The sequence below is a fragment of the Rana temporaria genome, chromosome 5 (assembly GCF_905171775.1).
Source record: "Rana temporaria chromosome 5, aRanTem1.1, whole genome shotgun sequence".
Lineage (NCBI taxonomy): Eukaryota > Metazoa > Chordata > Amphibia > Anura > Ranidae > Rana > Rana temporaria.
Genome location: NC_053493.1, coordinates 336,817,552 through 336,835,612, shown reverse-complemented (window position 1 = coordinate 336,835,612; position 18,061 = coordinate 336,817,552). Strand labels below are relative to the sequence as shown.

Sequence of the window (18,061 nt, the reverse complement as noted above, 5' to 3'; positions counted from 1 at the left end):
AGGGTACAAGAGGTGGGGATTCCCCCAGAGAGTCTGAGGTCTCGGACAAAGTTATGCCGCTACTTTCCCCACAGGGAACCTTGGGGCCATCGGGATCTGGGGCTGGAGCTGGCGCAGGTCAGTCCAACCCTAAGATAGTCACAGACGAGGTATTACTCACCTCTTTAAAGGAGATGGAGAAAAGAATGGGAAAAATGATAGCCACAGCTATGCGGGGCAGTAAACGGATTAGATCTCCGTCGCCCGAGCGTGGACCCTCAGAAGAGGAGGTCCTTTCCTCAGGGGAATTGGACGACCTCTTGGACAAGGACCAAGTAGGTTCAGGGATCGAAGATCCAGATACAGAGGAGTCTGGAGCAGTCTCCCAAGGGGAGAGCTGGTGGATTCAAGCCTTAACGGACTTGGTCCATAATGCATTCAACTTGCCAGTACCAGATCTCCAGGTATCTACAGTTTCAGCTTTGGGCTCACTGAGGGCGCCTCAAAGCAATGCAGTATTTCCGATCCACCCTCTACTAGAGGGAGTTTTGTTCCAAGATTGGAACAAGCCAGATAAAATCTTCTTACCACCTAAAAAATTCTCTGCCCTATATCCTATGGAAGATAAATTTTCCAAGAAATGGGCTACTCCTGCAGTGGACGCAGCCATCTCATGTATTAACAAATCATTAACATGCCCTGTAGAAAACATACAGGTATTCAAGGATCCAGTTGATAAACGCTTGGAAGCACTACTTAAGAACTCCTTCACTACTGCAGGGGCAGTAGTACAGCCAGCTGTGGCTGCGATTGGGGTTGCTCAAGCATTATCGGATCAAGTTAAGCAGATGCTTAAACTTATTCCTGCCCAGCAGGCAGAAGAATTTTCGGATGTCCCTAGGGCCATATGTTTTACAGTAGACGCAATTAAGGATTCTATCCAGCAAGCGTCACGTTTATCGTTATCCCTTATCCATATGAGAAGACTTTTATGGTTAAAAAACTGGGAGGCCGAGCCCCCATGCAAGAAGCTCCTGGTAGGGTTCCCCTTCCATGGAGGACGACTCTTCGGAGAAGACCTAGATAAATACATTCAAACCATTTCAAATGGCAAAAGTACTCTCTTGCCAACTAAGAGGAAGTTTCAGGGGCCTGCGTTTAAACGACAGTACTCCCCTGGGCAGGGGCCCTCTAATGCCAAACAGTATCGACTGCCTCCTGCGAAAGCAAACTTCGGCTTCAACAGCAAATCACAAGGACAGGCTGCTAGAGGCAGAAAGCAGTGGTTTCGCAAACCAGCAAAACCAGCCCCCAAGCCGACCTTATGAAGGGGCGCCCCCACCCACGAAGGTGGGGGGAAGGCTGCGACTCTTTTCAGAGATTTGGGAAGCCAGCATTCCCGACGAGTGGGTACGGTCTTCCGTGGCCACGGGCTACAAATTAGATTTCCTAAGGTTTCCTCCTCTTCATCTCCAGGAGTCGAGGATTCCAAACGATCCGGAGAAAGGAGCCGCATTAATGTCGGCATTAAATCATCTACTTTCCCAGGAAGTAATAGTAGAGGTACCAGTCCTGGAACAGGGGCTAGGTTTCTACTCCAACCTATTTATCATCCCGAAGTCCAATGGAGATGTCAGGCCAATTTTGGACCTAAAGATGGTAAATACATACCTAAAGATCCGCTCATTTCGGATGGAATCCGTGCGGTCAGCAGCTACCACACTCCAAAAGGACGACTTCATGGCGTCCATAGACATAAAGGATGCCTACCTTCATCTTCCAATTTATCAGCCACATCAAAAATATCTACGCTTCATGGTGGCTTCGCGTCACTTCCAATTTGTGGCGCTTCCCTTCGGGTTGGCTACGGCCCCCCCGGGTGTTCACGAAGGTCCTAGCTCCAATCCTAGCCAAACTAAGGATCCAAGGGGTCACGATCCTAGCATACCTGGACGACCTCCTAGTCATAGATCACTCGTCTCCCGGCTTGGAGCGAGCAGTGGCCCTCACGGTCCAATACCTCGAAGTTCGGCTGGGTCCTAAATCGAGAAAAGTCAGCTTTCCTGCCCACAAGGCAGTTGGAATATCTCGGCATGAGATTAGACACAGAACAACAAAGAGTGTTTCTACCTCTGAGGAAGGTCAAAGCCGTCAAGGAATTAATCCTACTGGTTCTAAACAAGAAGGAACCGACTATTCGCCTATGTATGAGGTTACTAGGCAAGATGGTGGCCACATTCGAGGCGGTACCATACGCCCAGAGCCACACTCGCATCCTGCAGGCAGCCATCCTGTCAGCATGGAGCAGAAGGCCACAGGCCTTGGATATCCCGTTGCCGCTCTCATGAAGAGTCCGACAAAGTCTGTGTTGGTGGTTAGACCCTCAGAATCTACTGAAGGGGAAGTCTTTCAGCCCAGTGGCTTGGAAGATAGTGACCACAGACGCCAGCCTGACGGGCTGGGGAGCAATTTTGGATGGTTGTACTCGCCAAGGTACTTGGGCAACGCCAGAGAAGCAGTTGCCCATCAACATCTTGGAGCTCAGAGCTGCTCGACTAGCCCTCAGGGCTTGGACGTCCAAATTGCAGGGGTTCCCGGTGAGAATTCAATCAGACAATGCCACGGCCGTGGCATACATAAATCACCAAGGGGGAACCAGGAGTCAAGCCGCTCAGAGAGAGGTGAGCTTGATTCTCCTATGGGCAGAGGCTCATGTGCCCTGCATATCGGCAATATTCATTCCAGGAGTGGACAACTTTCAGGCGGACTTCTTAAGCCGCCAGACTCTATTGCCGGGGGAATGGTCTCTGCATCCACAAATCTTTCAAGCACTCTGCCAAAGATGGGGAGTGCCGGACGTGGATATCATGGCATCGAGACTCAACAAGAAGCTAGACAGGTTCATGTCCCGCTCAAGGGATCCGATGGCCTGCGGAACCGATGCGTTGGTTTGCCCTTGGCATCAGTTCAAACTTCTTTATGCGTTTCCCCCGCTCCAGTTACTACCCCGCCTGCTGCGCAGGATCCGGGTGGAGCACATACCAGTCATCCTGGTAGCTCCAGCATGGCCCAGAAGGGCATGGTACTCACTAATCTTAAGGATGGTAGTGGGAGACCCTTGGACTCTTCCTCTACGGCCAGACCTGCTATCGCAAGGTCCGATCCTCCACCCTGCCTTACGGCATCTAAATTTGACGGCCTGGAAGCTGAATCCCTGATTCTCAGGGGTAGAGGTCTGTCTCAGAAAGTAATCTCTACCCTAATCAGAGCCAGGAAACCGGTCTCTAGGGTGATTTATTACAGGGTCTGGAAGGCCTATGTAGGCTGGTGTGAGTCCAAGCGATGACTTTCTCGCAAATTTACCATCGATAGAGTATTAAGTTTTCTCCAGCTAGGAGTGGATAAAGGATTGGCATTAAGCACAATCAAAGGACAGATTTCTGCTCTGTCAGTGTGGTTTCAGCGGCCGCTGGCCACCCACTCGCTGGTTAAGACCTTCCTTCAAGGGGTCTTACGTATTAAACCTCCAGTTAAATCCCCGCTTTGCCCGTGGGATTTAAACCTTGTTCTGTCAAGTTTACAGAAACAACCGTTTGAGCCGTTGGCTGAAATTCCTTTGGTTTTACTGACAAGGAAGTTAGTATTTTTGGTCGCCATAGTTTCCGCAAGAAGAGTATCGGAACTGGCGGCCTTATCCTGTAAGGAACCATATCTTATTTTTCATAAGGACAGGGTCGTTCTCCGCCCTCATCCTTCCTTCCTACCGAAGGTTGTATCCAGTTTTCATTTGAACCAGGATTTGGTATTACCATCCTTCTTCCCTAAACCTACTTCCAGAAAGGAAGGGTTGCTGCATACCTTGGATATCGTCAGGGCCATGAAGGCCTATCTTAAAGCTACAAAGAAGATCCGGAAAACAGATGTGCTGTTCATATTACCGGATGGGCCCAAGAAGGGGCAGGCAGCTGCAAAGTCCACCATTTCTAGGTGGATTAAGCAATTAATCACTCAGGCCTACGGCTTGAAAGGGTTGCCTCCTCCAGTATCATTAAAGGCTCATTCTACTAGGGCCATGGGCGCCTCCTGGGCAGCACACCACCAGATCTCTATGGCTCAAGTTTGCAAGGCGGCAACCTGGTCTTCTGTCCACACGTTTACAAAATTCTACCAGTTGGACGTAAGAAGGAAGTCTGATACAGCCTTTGGGCAGGCAGTGCTGCAGGCTGCAGTTTGAGACCCTCGGATTCCGGGGGCTCCTCTTTTTTGAGTTAAATTTAAAATTTAAGATTATTTTTCTCAACTAAGTTGGATTTATTAGGATTTGAGTATTTCTCTAAATTAAATCCTTTTGTCTTGGAGATGTTCTCCCTCCCCTCATTGTGAGCATTGCTTTGGGACATCCCATATAGTAATGAATATGCCGCTCTGTGTCCCGTGATGTACGAGAAAGAAAAAGGGATTTTTAATACAGCTTACCTGTAAAATCCTTTTCTTGGAGTACATCACGGGACACAGAGCTCCCACCCCTCTTTTTGGGGACCATTTTGGGAGGCATACTGCTTGCTACAAAACTGAGGTACTCCTCCTATGGGAGGGGGTTATATAGGGAGGGGCATTTCCTGTTTGAGATTGCCAGTGTCAACACCTGAAGGTACTCCATATAACCCATATAGTAATGAATATGCCGCTCTGTGTCCCGTGATGTACTCCAAGAAAAGGATTTTACAGGTAAGCTGTATTAAAAATCCCTTTTTTTGTAACTATTGAGGAATATAGTTTACTTAACCACTTGAGCCCTGGGTCATTGTAAAATGACGTCTTCACGGTGGCTCTGAAAATCCAACAGGACGTCCATTGACGTCCTGGATTCCTCCGGCCACCTGGCGCGTCCCCGAGATGCCGATGCGCGTGCCTGGCGGTCGCGATGTCCGCCAGGTACCCGCGATCGGTAATGACAGAGCAGGGACGTGGAGCTCTGTGTGTCAGGGGAGAGAGGAGACCGATCTGTCTCCCTTGTACATAGGGACACAGATCGGTCACCTCCCCCAGTCACCCCCCTCCACACACAGTTAGAACACAATACAGGTACACATTTAACCCCTTCCTCACCCCCTAGTGTTAACCCCTTCAATGCCAGTCACATTTATACAGTAATTGGTGCATATTTATAGCACTGATCGCTGTATAAATGTGAATGGCGCCAAAAATGTGTCAAGTGTCCGATGTGTCCACCCTAATGTCGCAGTCCCAATAAAAAAATCGCAGATCGCTGCCATTACTAGTAAAAAAAATAAAATAATAATAATAATTCTGTCCCATATTTTGTAAGCGCTTATTGCGATTTTTTTTTTTTACCAAAAATATGTAGAAGAATACTAATCGACCTAAACTGAGAATTTTTTTTTTTTTTTGGAAAAAAAAATTGGGCTATTTATTATAGCAACAAGTAAAAAAACATTGAATTTTTTTTTCAAAATTGTTGCTTTTTTTTGTGATGGTGATCAAATACCACCAAAAGAAAGCTCTATTTGTGGGGAAAAAAAGGGCGTAAATTTTTTTTGGGAGCCACGTCGCATGACCGTGCAATTGTCAGTTAAAGCGACGCAGTGCCGGAAGCTGAAATTTCACCTGGGCAGGAGGGGGGTATATGTGCCTGTTAAAGAAAGTGGTTAAATGAAAGTTGTTGTGCCTGGAATTCGGCTTTAGAGCTGTATTGGGGACAAGGTCAAAGGAGTATTACCTACTGTGACGAACTGGGAGCGCAGAGAGAGAGGTCACAGAGGCAAATCATAGGGAACCTGGCGTGCAATCGTTTATTGGGAGGCTCAGGGTACAGGCAGTAGGAGAATTGGTCCACAGAACAAACAGAAGAAGCATCAATGAAGAGTGATCCTCAGGATGGCAATATGGGGTAGCAAACGGAGGTAGTCCTCATGGCAAACAGGGCAGAGCTGTGTTTGGTACAGATCTGGGCAGACAGGGCCAAGTCCAGAACGGGGCAGAGATCTGGGCAGACAGGGCCAAGTCCAGAATGGGGCAGAGATCTGGGCAGACAGGGCCAAGTCCGGGACTGGGCAGAGATCTGGGCGAATGGGACAGAAATCTGGGCCGATGGGTAGGGACTTGTTGCAGAAGCAGGGCAGGTTGGATAAAGTCCAGAGGCTCCTGGAAGGGGGCTATAGGGGTGTGGCCACAACTCGGAATCTCACACAGCACAGACAATACAGGACCTTCCAGCTTCCTTCTAGTGAGGTATTCAGCCAAAGTCTGACACTTTCTGCCAGCATAGGGAAATTAACTTGTACTTTTGAATTCAGCTAAGACTAGCATACAAAACCCAGTGCTGGCACATCTGGCCTTGTCCAGCCACAAAACACAATGCTGTCTGCGCTTCCTGCAGAGATCCACCTCCTCTCACACTCCCTGCGGGGCGCAGGAGCTCGTAGATTAAGCAAACAAACTGACTGTTTTACACACTGTTGATTTCCACAAAATAATCTTTCTGCCCACTGCTACACCTACCTTAATCCAGGATCCCATAGTCTTCCACCCCGCTGGTTCCAGCTTTGATGATCGATGCCCTAAAACCACTCTTTGCTGGTCTTCATTTTTAGTGCCGTCCTTCTCTCCAAAATAATCACATACAGCGGTTACCATGTTTACCTAATAATGTAGACGTATCTGCCCACATTCCAGCCCTGAAGAGGATAGGGCCAATGACTACTGCAGAAGGTTTAGTTTAAAATACTCTGCCTTATCTCATCCCATAGAAAAGTGTGTCACTCTGGGTGCTTCACCCTCTTGTTTTTGGGGCTGTAGTACCCCATCACATATTTGGTGGCACTGCCCCAAAGCTAAAGGCTTCTAGATTAAAGTATACACTATAATATGGTACAGACTGTCTTGCAAAGAGACAGGGCTGTGCCACTTCAGGTGAGAGCAATCCCTTCCTCTAACGTTCAGATTATGATTAAGCGATTAATTTTGATTCGTGAAACGTGTCAATCTCTGCTGTGTCTGCATTGATGTCATTTTGATTGATTTTTATCTTCAATAAAGTTACTTATTCCTTCATATCTTGGAGTGCGGTCAACTCTTTCATTTATTTATTATTTTGACAGACTGTCTTGCTCTGTGACTTAACACTGAACCCTTGGGAAGCCTTGCTATATAGACCAATATGTCACTTATCTAAGGCAGAACAAAAGTGGGTGGGATTTGTGTTAATTGCAGCCAGGCAAAGGGCACAGAAAAGGCCCAATAATATATATATATAAATAAATAAATATATATATATATATATATATATATACATTTTTTTTTTTTTTTTTTAAGTAAATGGGAACTTTGGTACATTGAAAAATGCACTGCAGTACTTGATGACATCCACTCCAAATTCTTTAAAATCTAGACGCCCTGGCTGGACTACAGCAGCCATATGATTATTGATCGCTCCCTCCTTTCAGAATTTAGGGCATTGGAATATGCGTGTGTCTAGCCAGTACCCATGACTCGGCTCACCCCTATGCCTTCTCCCCTATCCCATCTTGCTCTCTTAACCCAATCTGCCCCACTTGTCCCTTTTTTATCCTCCACATTTTTTTTCTCCCTTTCTTATGAAGTCTGTAATACAAGTACAAATACCCCAAACCCAGGTTTGCTAATAGCTTTTTGGAATCATTTTCTTTTACTCTCTCTCCTCATCAATCATATTGTAACTCTACATTATGCAGACGGCGAGGGAATACATATTAACCATAGAATCTTGGTTAAATGCACTAATGTATTATATAGACGTTTTAATAAAGACTTAAATTTACTTTAAATTTACTTTACTTAATTACTTTATCGCCATATCCACTTGTTTCATGATTGTTCTTAGACCTCATGCACACAAGACGTTTAACTCTCCTAGAAGCCAGCAGCGTTTTTGCAGAAAAAGTGTCTTAGGCTCCATGCACACTGGGCTTAAAAAAAGTCTGTTCTTTTTGGAGTAAAAAACTTTCATATAGAGCGTTTTTTGTTTATAAGTTTAGACGAGTTTAGGAGAGTTTTACGTTTTATCTGCCAGTGAGCTCCAATCAAAAACGCAAATGAGAAGGTTTTTTTTTCCTGCTTCTAAACGTTGTTCTAAAAAATATGCCTGTAAACGTTCTAATGTGTATGGACACAAAGGATAACATTGAGTTGCTTCTACAGGCAGAACACAAAACTCCTGTAGAAGCAACGTTTTTTATATACCAGTGTGCATGGAGCCTAAAGCTTTTACAGGCATCAAGCTCTTGGGCGTTCATTAATTTCATTAGCCAGAATAAATCATTTATTCTGGTCATTGAAATGAATTGATGCTCAAGCACTCATGTTTAACAGCTTTTAGAAGCCTAGGCTTCATGTACACTGCTGCTGGTAAACAAATGTTTACGAGCAGTTGGGCATTTTTTTCTCAACTTCATTTACAGTAGTTTGTATGCAGTTGAGTTTGGCTGCTTTTTTATTTTTTGTTAATTGGGCAAAAATTAAAAACGCCTTTAAACGAAATGCGAGTTACCATGTTTAGCCGCGTTCCAAAAAATGGCGTCTAAACTCAACTGCCCAGAAACTACTGTAGACGACCCTGTGTACATGTACTGATAAGATAAGAGGAGAGGAGAGTTCAGGGGCAGTAGAAAAAAAATGCCCAACTGCTTCTAAATGTCCGTTTACCAGCAGCAGTGTACAGTGAGGTCTAACTCATCACAGAATGTAGACCTTGACACTTCGATTATAAACCTGATATTTGTTGAAAATTCAATACAGCTTTTGTGAAAGAAAAGCAGATCACATTTATGGAGTTTATAGATTTGACCTGTTGCTTGGATGTGCTCTGTAAAATGTTATCATTCTGTACTTTCCATTTATAGTGGAACTACAACAAATTCTATCCAGTGACTATCCTGAAGAGTACTCGCCTGAGTTCTATGCATCCTACATCAATATTCTCCTGGGTGTCTTCTACACTGTGTGCAGGGACATTAAGGAACTCCGACATTTGGTAAGGTTTTTTTAATTGAAGTTGCATGATTCCTAGCACTGCTGGACATTAACAACATTATAATGCAGAGATTTGTCTATTGAAAGGAAAACACTGAAGCCTCGTACACACGCACGGTTTTCTCGGCAAGAAACAGCCAGAAAAGTGCTGGCAGAGCTTTCTTGCCGAGTACACCGAGCGTGTGTACGAGGCTTTGAGGTTTCTCGTCGAAAACTGGCCAGAATCTATATGAGAAAAATAGAGAACCTGCTCTCTATTTTCTCGTCGTGATTCTCAGCAGTGTTTTCCTGCCGAGAAACCCAAGAGTGTGTATACTTTGTCTCCGTGGAAACCCACGCATTGCTCGAAATGACTTTGACGCATGCGCAGTAGCTTCCAAGGCATAGGTAGGGTGAAGCAAGATAGCGGCAACGGCATTGAATGTGACGAGCGCATGCTCGTCGTAGTCGATGACGTCACCACGTTCGTGTCATTATAAGAAACGGCGGTTCTTTTGAATTGTACGTGTGTACACTTGGCCGGCAAGAAAATCTTGCCAAGAATCTCATCTGGAAAAACGTTTTTTTCCTGACGAGACTCAGGGCCGTGTGTACAGGGCTTTACTTTACATTGTTTTACTGTGGACTGGTGACATTTTTTATAGCTTTTATAAAGTGGATGAGGTCAGTGCAGAGCTTGTGAGTCACTGTAACATACCAGACACAGTGGCCCAGATTCTCAAAGGGCTTACGACGGCGCAACGCAATGTACGCCGTCGTAAGTCCTAATCTGGGCCGTCGTATCTATGCGACTGATTCTTAGAATCAGTTACGCATAGATATCCATTAGATCCGACAGGTGTAAGGCTCTTACGCTGTCGGATCTTAAATGCATTTTTTTTTTTTGCCGCTAGGTGTCGCCTCCGTAGTTTTCCCCGTCGAGTATGCAAATTAGCAAAATATGCGAATTCCCGAACGTACGCGCGGTCGACGCAGTGAAGTTACGATGTTTACGTTAGATTTGCGATGCGTAAAGTTGCCCCTGCTATATGAGGGGCAACCAATGTTAAGTATGGCCGTCGTTCCCACGTCGAAATTTAAAAAATTACGTTGTTTGCGTAAGTCGTCCGTGAATGGGGCTGGACGCCATTTACGTTCACGTTGAAACCAATGACGTTCTTGCGACGTCATTTAGCGCAATGCACGTCGGGAAATTTTAGGGACGGCGCATGCGCATTACGTTCGGAGCTGGAACGCGCCTAATTTAAATGCTATACGCCCCCTACCCGCCTAATTTGAATTAGGCAGGCTTGCGCCGGGTGATTTACACTACACCGCCGCAACTTTAAAGGCAAGTTCTTTGTGAATAAAGCACCTGCCTGTAAAACTTGCGGCGGCGTAACGTAAACCAGATACGTTACGCCTGCACAGTTTTACGCCCAGATACGAGAATCTGGGCCAGTGTCTTTTCTCTGACTGATCACCTTTTAGCCTAGCACAGACAGAAGGTCGATGATGACTTCAAATGAAATGACACTACTTTTCTCCTGGTGGGAGTATTCGTTTAATATTTTATATGTCAGGCGTACTTCATAGATGCATATTTAAAAAATCAGCGAATATGACATTTACCAAAGATTTGATGGAGATGTGTTTTCCTTGTACAATTGTTATAAATTGCAGTGAGAGATCCACCTACAGTAAATATGTGGTGAACATTGGATTCCTTGCTTTGAGTATGCCCCTCTGTGTGTTTTTTACCATAAAGGATCAGATAGTTTAAGAATGTCATTAATGTTCAGCTAACTGGTGTAAAGAAAACTGAAATTACGAAGGCTTTATTCACACCTGAGTGTCGCGCAGCGACAGCAGGTGCAGCTTTTTTTTTTATTTATCTTTTTCAGTGGAGCGTTTTTGAAACTGCACCATTCATTTGAATGGGCCTCCCTCCACTCCCAAAACACGCTCAAAAGAAGCTCATGTACCAAATATTGGTGCAGAAGCAGTTTCGATTTTTGCTCTACTGTAATTGTAGCACGTTTGGACGCTCGACAATTGTGGCAAAATCGCACCGCGTTTTGGAGTGCCATTTCTGGCGGTGATTCGGCCCGCAAATCAAATTGCTCAGGTGTGAATGGAGTTTTAGATTCTTATTAATTTATATTTTCAAATCCTTTTGAGTGCACATTTTTCTAGATGAAAATCAGATAGCTTTGAAACACTGGCCACAGTTGGCTTTATTTTTTGGAGTCATAAGTGAAATTTGTGGGTAATCTTTCTATTCTGGCTTGAAAATAAAACCGGGAAAGTGATTGGTTGTTATGAGTGATATACCGGTGTTCCATTTTTTACCTTCTCTAAAATTAACACAACAGCACAGTTATTCTGTTGGGTTTTTATATGCTATTATTATTTTGTATGCATTTATTTTTCTTTGTTGCTTGCAGGCTGCTCTGAACTTTTCAAAATATTGTGAACCAGTGATAAAAGGAGAAGGCAAGTTTAAGTGATTTATTATTGCTGTCAACAGTTTTTTTTTTTTTTTTATAATGTTATCGGAGTTAGAGTTGACCTTCAAAGCAGGATAAGTTGAATATGGTCAGCTGGCCTGGTTGGACCAATACGTTCATCTTACGGGTTTTCTGCAGGTTTCCTGTTGGTTGTCTATATGAAGAAAATGTCTTGGGGGGGGGGGAAAAAAAGCTTTTGTTCAGCTATTCAAGTTTATTTTTGATGTGGGTCTGATACGAAGTTGCAAGACCATTTTTTTTTTTTTTTGTGTCACGGCTGCGATTTCTGTGCTGGCCAATACATAGTAGATAAATGTGTCCACTCCTGTAGTAGGAGAGCAATCCGTACTGAAATTTTGACCTAAATCCTGAACACAACTTAACACGTGCTATTCAGAAGCATTTCCATAGAACTCAATGAGCCTAGAATTTGCACCTGAACCACACCGCAGTACTCAGAAAACACACAGTCCCACGTGCCTGATCCCGCCAGGAAGCCGACACTGTACATGGCTTCAGTCATTTTTTCATCTTTCCATCTATTAAATCTTCTGCCCTTGTTTTTTTCTGCTAGTAAATACCTTATACAGCCCACTTCCTGTTTATTGCCGGGTATAAAGCCTAGACTTGTGACATGCACAGCTCTCTCTATCTCATTCTCATGAAAGTTTACCAGGAAGGGAGGGGGAATGATTCATAAGAGGGCTAATGAGGGCTGCAGAGCTGGAGGTGTGCCTCTGTGTAAATCCAGGAAGTGAACAGGCAGCAGTTTCATCTGCCCACAGTTAAAATTGTTGCAGCCAGACTTGGTGGATGGAGATTTCTTCTGCATATTTGGCAATTACAGAATCGCAATATATATAAAAGAATATGCAAAGTGGTTGGAGGGAAGCTTCAGAATGGCAAAGATGTTTTTATTACCAATTAAGTGAGCAGACTGCAGTTCCTCTTTAAGGAGGTTAAACTTCCCTTCCTGCAAGACTCTGAATCCAGACTGAGGAAATTGGCATGAACCAACCTTTAACTTAATACTATTTATTTTTTAAACTGCGTTTTTTTTTTTGTCAACCTAATACTATTTAAGTGGAAAGTCCATTATATTTAATATGTTTTATATACTTTCAGCAAAGGAAGGTGATGCGCACAAGTTGTGGAGAAACATTGAGCCACATTTGAAGAGGGCCATGCAGACTATTTATCTTCGTGAGATTTCAAGGTATAAAGCCAAATTATTGTATGATCAGCAACTACATATGACTCTATTCCATAAAAAAAATGTTTTTGATAGATGGGGGAGATTTAGAATACCTGTATTTGTTTTGCTGCCTTTTGCCTCTGTTGGTGACAGTTGTCACTGGAACTGTAAACACGAGCGAATACAAATGTTTGACTTGTTATTGTAACGGACATAGAAGAAATCTCTCAGTAGAGAATTTTCTTTGTTTTTAACTGTATAAAAGTGGATTTCCCTAAATGTGGAGAAATTTCCTCTCACTTTCTGTTGTGTCTGTGTTATGTCTTCCCTTAGGATGAAGATGGGAAGGGGGGAGGGGACTGACAGATGATTTAGCTCCTACATACTGTATCCAAATAGGGAAAAAATTGTTTTGGTTATATTTGTGAGTGCAGAACCAGGTAGAATAAGCGGAACTACAGGCTAACATTAAAGACTGTAAGCAGAGCATACATGCAATGTATCTTCTATAATAAAATAAAATCTCTGCTGCTCAGTCTTCTGTAGAATGTACTCTTAATTGCACATGTGCAAGTCCGTTTACATTCCGGCACAGTGCACATTCATGGTAGTGACTTCATTGGTGATATTTGATCACCTCTGCAGTTTATATATATTTTTTTCTATAAACAAAAAATGAACAACAATTTAAAAAAACACTATTTTTTAACTTTTTGCTATAATAAATATCCCAATTTAAAAAACAAAACAAAAACATTTCTTCCTCAGTTTAGGCCGATTTTAATAATTCTACGTATTTTTGGTAAAAAAAAATCACAATAAGTGTATATTGATTGCTTTGCGCAAAAGCTATAGCGCCTAAAAAAATAGGTTGATTGAGGGCATTTTAATTATTTTTTTTTCTGGTAATGGCGGCTGTCTGCAGTTTTTTTATTTTTTATTTTGGCAGCACTGTGATTTTGTGGCGGAAGGATTGGACACTATTTTGGGACCATTGACAATTATGCAGCGATCAGTGCTATAAATATGCACTGATTACTGTATAAATGTCACTAGCAGGGAAGGGGTTAACACTAGGAGGCGATCAAGGGGTTAAATGTGTTACCTAGGGAGTAATTCTAACTGTGGGGGCAGGTGACCAATCGGTGTTCCTATATACAAGGAACACACAATCGGTCTCCTCTCCCCTGACAGGACATGGATCGGTGTGTTTACACACACTGATCCACGTTCCTGTTCTGTGAACAGCAGTCGTGGGTGCCAGGCGGACATCGCGGCTGCCAGGCACGTGCATAGACTCCCGAGTGAACCTCATAGACCGCCGGGAAGCAGAAGACTTCCTATGACGGCTGCCAGGGATGGCAGAGCCACCTTGTGGCCGTCATATTACTATACACGGGATGGGAAGTGGTTAAAGAGAACGAGGGACGTTTAAGTCAAACTGGGACTTTTATATTTGCATGTATAAAAAAGGGGATGCTAGCGTGGTGGTACTCCACGCTGCAGTAAGTGGCAAGTGTGTCCTATTACTGATAGGCGGCACACATGTTGCGGGCCAGTCTAGAGAACGTTATTAAGATGTGTAATAGGGGGCGTTGTGACTAGTGACAATCTTGGTGTATAGACAAAATAAAGTTCTTAGTGCTAATTTATATAAACAATTCATAAATACCTTTCCAGTATTAAATTGAATTTAACATTGAATCAAATATTTCATCAAAGCAAAGTCCATATATCTTTTGTGATGCAACTTCAATCCTTACACCATCACCAATGACAAACTTAATGTAAATCACCTGGAGGATATGAGTGAAATGCCTACTCGCCAGGCCACCAATGACCCCTTTAACTAAAAAGGAGGTCAAATCAGGCTGTTGATGTGGGTCAATTGTCCTGCTGATGTACCAATAGGGATGTGGCTGGGAACCTTGTTCTTTCTCCACCGCGATAACCCATTAGGAAATGGATAGAAACGGGACCATAGTGTAACACAGTTTATTTAAAAAAAGGATTAAAACATAAGCAAAGTGGCTGCTTACATTAGTTAATGCCTTTTCCCCGGCACTGAGGATAGCAGCATAAAACACCAAACAGATGGCTTGTGCAGTCGACCTGCTTCCACTTGTTAGATGGGCGTGCGTTCAGCCGTGGTGTAGTGAAACCGGAAGTGGCCAGAAATGATATGACCGGGATGTGCCTTGACTCACGTTTTCGTCTTACAGGCGTTAAGATGGCAGACAACAGTGTTAGTGCTTGCATGGAGCAGCGTGAACAGTGGTGATGAGGTTTCTTGTGAACTAAGGCATAAAATCAACAGATATCTACAGAAGACTTCAAGTACAGTACAGTGATGAGACGCTGTGTGTGTATATGTGATATTCTTCTACAGTAACTTCTGGCAAGAGTTTTTTTTTTTTTTAAACTCCGGTGGCACAGTTCCTCCTATGTGTCACTGAGCTTCTGGGAGGGAACATGCCTTTATTACAGGACTTGTACGCTAGTGTGTGGGTATAGCGGGCTGTGGAAGAGGGCAGTCCTTAAACTTATATTGAATAATTAAGAAGGGAAGAATACCAACAAGTTTATAAGTTGGCAATATGTCCTGATTTGGTTTACATGATGGATTTCTATGGATTTTATTTTATTTCCATCTAAGTTTTTTTTTTTCTAGCTTGGCTGCTGTGGCTTTTTGTTGCATTAGAAGCACTTAATACCTCTTAGAAAAGCAGAGGGAGGGATTTGTCCAAGGTTAGAAAGAGCTGGCTCTTATAAGGATCTGAGCCAGAGCCATGCACAGATCACTCAGTCTAATTAATTAGATTAGGCTCTCCTAATGCTGAGTCTCTGCTTCTCCGCTGGATGATAGAAGGTTACTTTCTGAATATATGACCCTCTATCCTCCACTTCAACATCTCGGAAAGACGTTTGTGTGTACGGTTTCTTGGAATGTAAGCATCCATCTCTATCTAGGAACATAAACCTCTAAATCGCAGTCTAACTAATGTATATCGCTTTCAGTCACTGAAGGCACGTCAACAATTTTTTTTTTCTCTCCACAGTTCAGAGTGGGAAAGGATACAGCAGGAGGACAGAGAAGCATCACACCTCAAAGGTCTTTACCCATCTCTCAATATCTATCTATCTTATAACATATATGCTGCCCTGTTGCAGCTCTGTGACTTCCTATATCACCTCCCTATCTCTGTCCAGCTTATTGAACAATGAAAGCACCATATTGCATGGCTGACATCCTCTTTACTTCTCTCCTCTTTACTTCTTTCCTCTTCTAGGCTACCTTTTAATATCTGCCACTTTGTATCTTTGTGCTAGAAAACATGTTGGCTTGATAGCACCCCTTGGTATAATACAGCCAGACTGCTTTATGTCTGTATGGGCAGGGGGGTTATATACTACAGAAGAAGGGAGAATCTAAGGCAGGGACGGGGGAGCAGAGCTAAGCTCCAAGGTAGGTAGATTGGGGTCTCTTGGAGAGGAAAGAAGTACAGATAACTCAGCTCAATTAGTGCTGTAATAGTATTGGGAGGATTGATACATTGCCTTGTAATCACTTTAGTTTGTCTCCACCTTCAAAAAGATCTGTATGATTAATAAAAAGTAATCCTTCTGATCCGTTCTCTTAGGACTGTCTGCCCATGCTCATGTGGAACTACCTTATTACTCCAAATTTTTACTCATTGCTGGATATTTAGCCTCGTATAACCCTGCCAGAACTGACAAAAGATTTTTCGTCAAGGTATGTTGGATATAAACAGGTAATTGCCAGTGCTGATAAGAGTGTAGAAGAGTGTCGCCTAGTGGATTTTATTTTTGCAGCGCTAAAGCTGGCCTTGAATAGTTGATTGATCTAGCCATACTAATGCACACTTGAGACAGCCAATCAAGATATCCTTTTTTTTACGTTTAAAAAAGGGTTTTATTTGGCAATACATACATACATATTAAATTTGCATGTCATAGCATTAGAGACAGAAAAACAGACTGTCATGGATATGCAATAGCTGTCATGGATATGCAATAGCCTGGCAGCTTACCTGTGTTTCCATCTGTTCAGTAGAGGCCTGACTCTGTTCTGGTTCCCTTTTTATCACTTCCTCTTCCTGTATGGCCAGCCCAGGAAGTCTTTATTAACTGTTGCTCTACAGGTCTGCAGTTTCCAGTGTGCTACGATCATCTTTCCGTGTACCGTTTTGGCTTGTTCCTGACTTCTGCTGTTTGCCTGTGCCCCTGACCATTTGCCTGTCCCACGGTTATCCTTGTCTGCCTGTGCCCCTGACCATTTGCCTGTCCCACGGTTAGCCTTGTCTGCCTGTTACCCTGACCTTGGCCTACCCATCACCACCGTTTGTCCTGCTGGCTGCTTCCCCTCTCTCCCTGCGGAGCGTGACCTAGGAAATCTCGGGGACGCGACCTGGATCCAGTTGCGGCCAAGACCATCCCCACCATTAGGGGCCCTGGTAAATACAAAACTGGGTCTTAGACTCCGCGCCCTGGGTGATCTTGGGTTCACACTTCGTTCCTGCTTTCAGCAGTCGGCTATAGGGTTCACCACCCTGTGGTGCATACCGGACCCCAATGGGGTGCACTTGTCGCCTGGCCACAGGTGACCTGACACCGACACGAATAGAGTAATAAACAAATATCAGGTCAGATACATGAATACATTTGATTGTGATTCAAGGGGACACCCGATGGGTTCTAGAGTGCCCAGAGGAAGTACATACGCCCTATCAAGTATAAGTGGTTGACGTATTCAGCCAACGATCCCATATTTTATTATATTTGGTACGGCATCCTCTATTAATGTAAAGAAATTTCTTGTATGGAAGACTACCATTAACCTCAGTTTTCCATTCGGCCAAGGTGAGGGGGGTTGGTCTCATCCATTTCCTCACCAACACTTTTCTGGCTAGAAAGAGTGTTTCTTGTAAAAATACTGACGTAAATTTATCGTAGTCAGCATTAGGGTATATCCCTAATAAACATGGTTTTGGGTTCAAAGTAAGGTGCGAGCCCATGGTGTCATAAAGGAAGTCAACCACTTGCTTCCAGAAGTCCTGGATCACAGGACAGGACCAAATTAAGTGGAAGAATGTGCCCACCTCCCGTAGACACATCGGACAAGAGTTGATCCCTCCAAACCTGGAGACTTAAAGTGGTGTGAGGTACGACCTGTGTATGATGTATATTTGCGTTAGTCTGTCGGAAAGTTTAGGGAACACCGCCTTACTGGTGTCCAAGGCCTCGCTCCATTTCTCATCCTCCGTTTCCCCTACCTCCCTCTCCCAGCGTGGTTTGATGGCATAGGCTATTTTTGTGAATGTGGGAGTAAGAAGCATGTTGTAAAAAG

At 43.8% G+C, this 18,061-nt stretch overlaps 1 protein-coding gene across 2 annotated transcripts in view; it reads left to right on the top strand.

Annotated features, from left to right (window-relative positions):
- ORC5 (origin recognition complex subunit 5) overlaps positions 1-18,061 on the top strand; it is a 68,225-nt gene that overhangs the window by 25,170 nt on the left and 24,994 nt on the right. For both annotated transcript variants that reach the window (XM_040354389.1, XM_040354390.1), the window contains exons 7-11: positions 8,880-9,010; positions 11,436-11,484; positions 12,624-12,714; positions 15,753-15,805; positions 16,335-16,447. In XM_040354389.1, the coding sequence (XP_040210323.1) occupies positions 8,880-9,010; positions 11,436-11,484; positions 12,624-12,714; positions 15,753-15,805; positions 16,335-16,447 (437 nt within the window). The remainder of the gene's footprint in view (positions 1-8,879; positions 9,011-11,435; positions 11,485-12,623; positions 12,715-15,752; positions 15,806-16,334; positions 16,448-18,061) is intronic.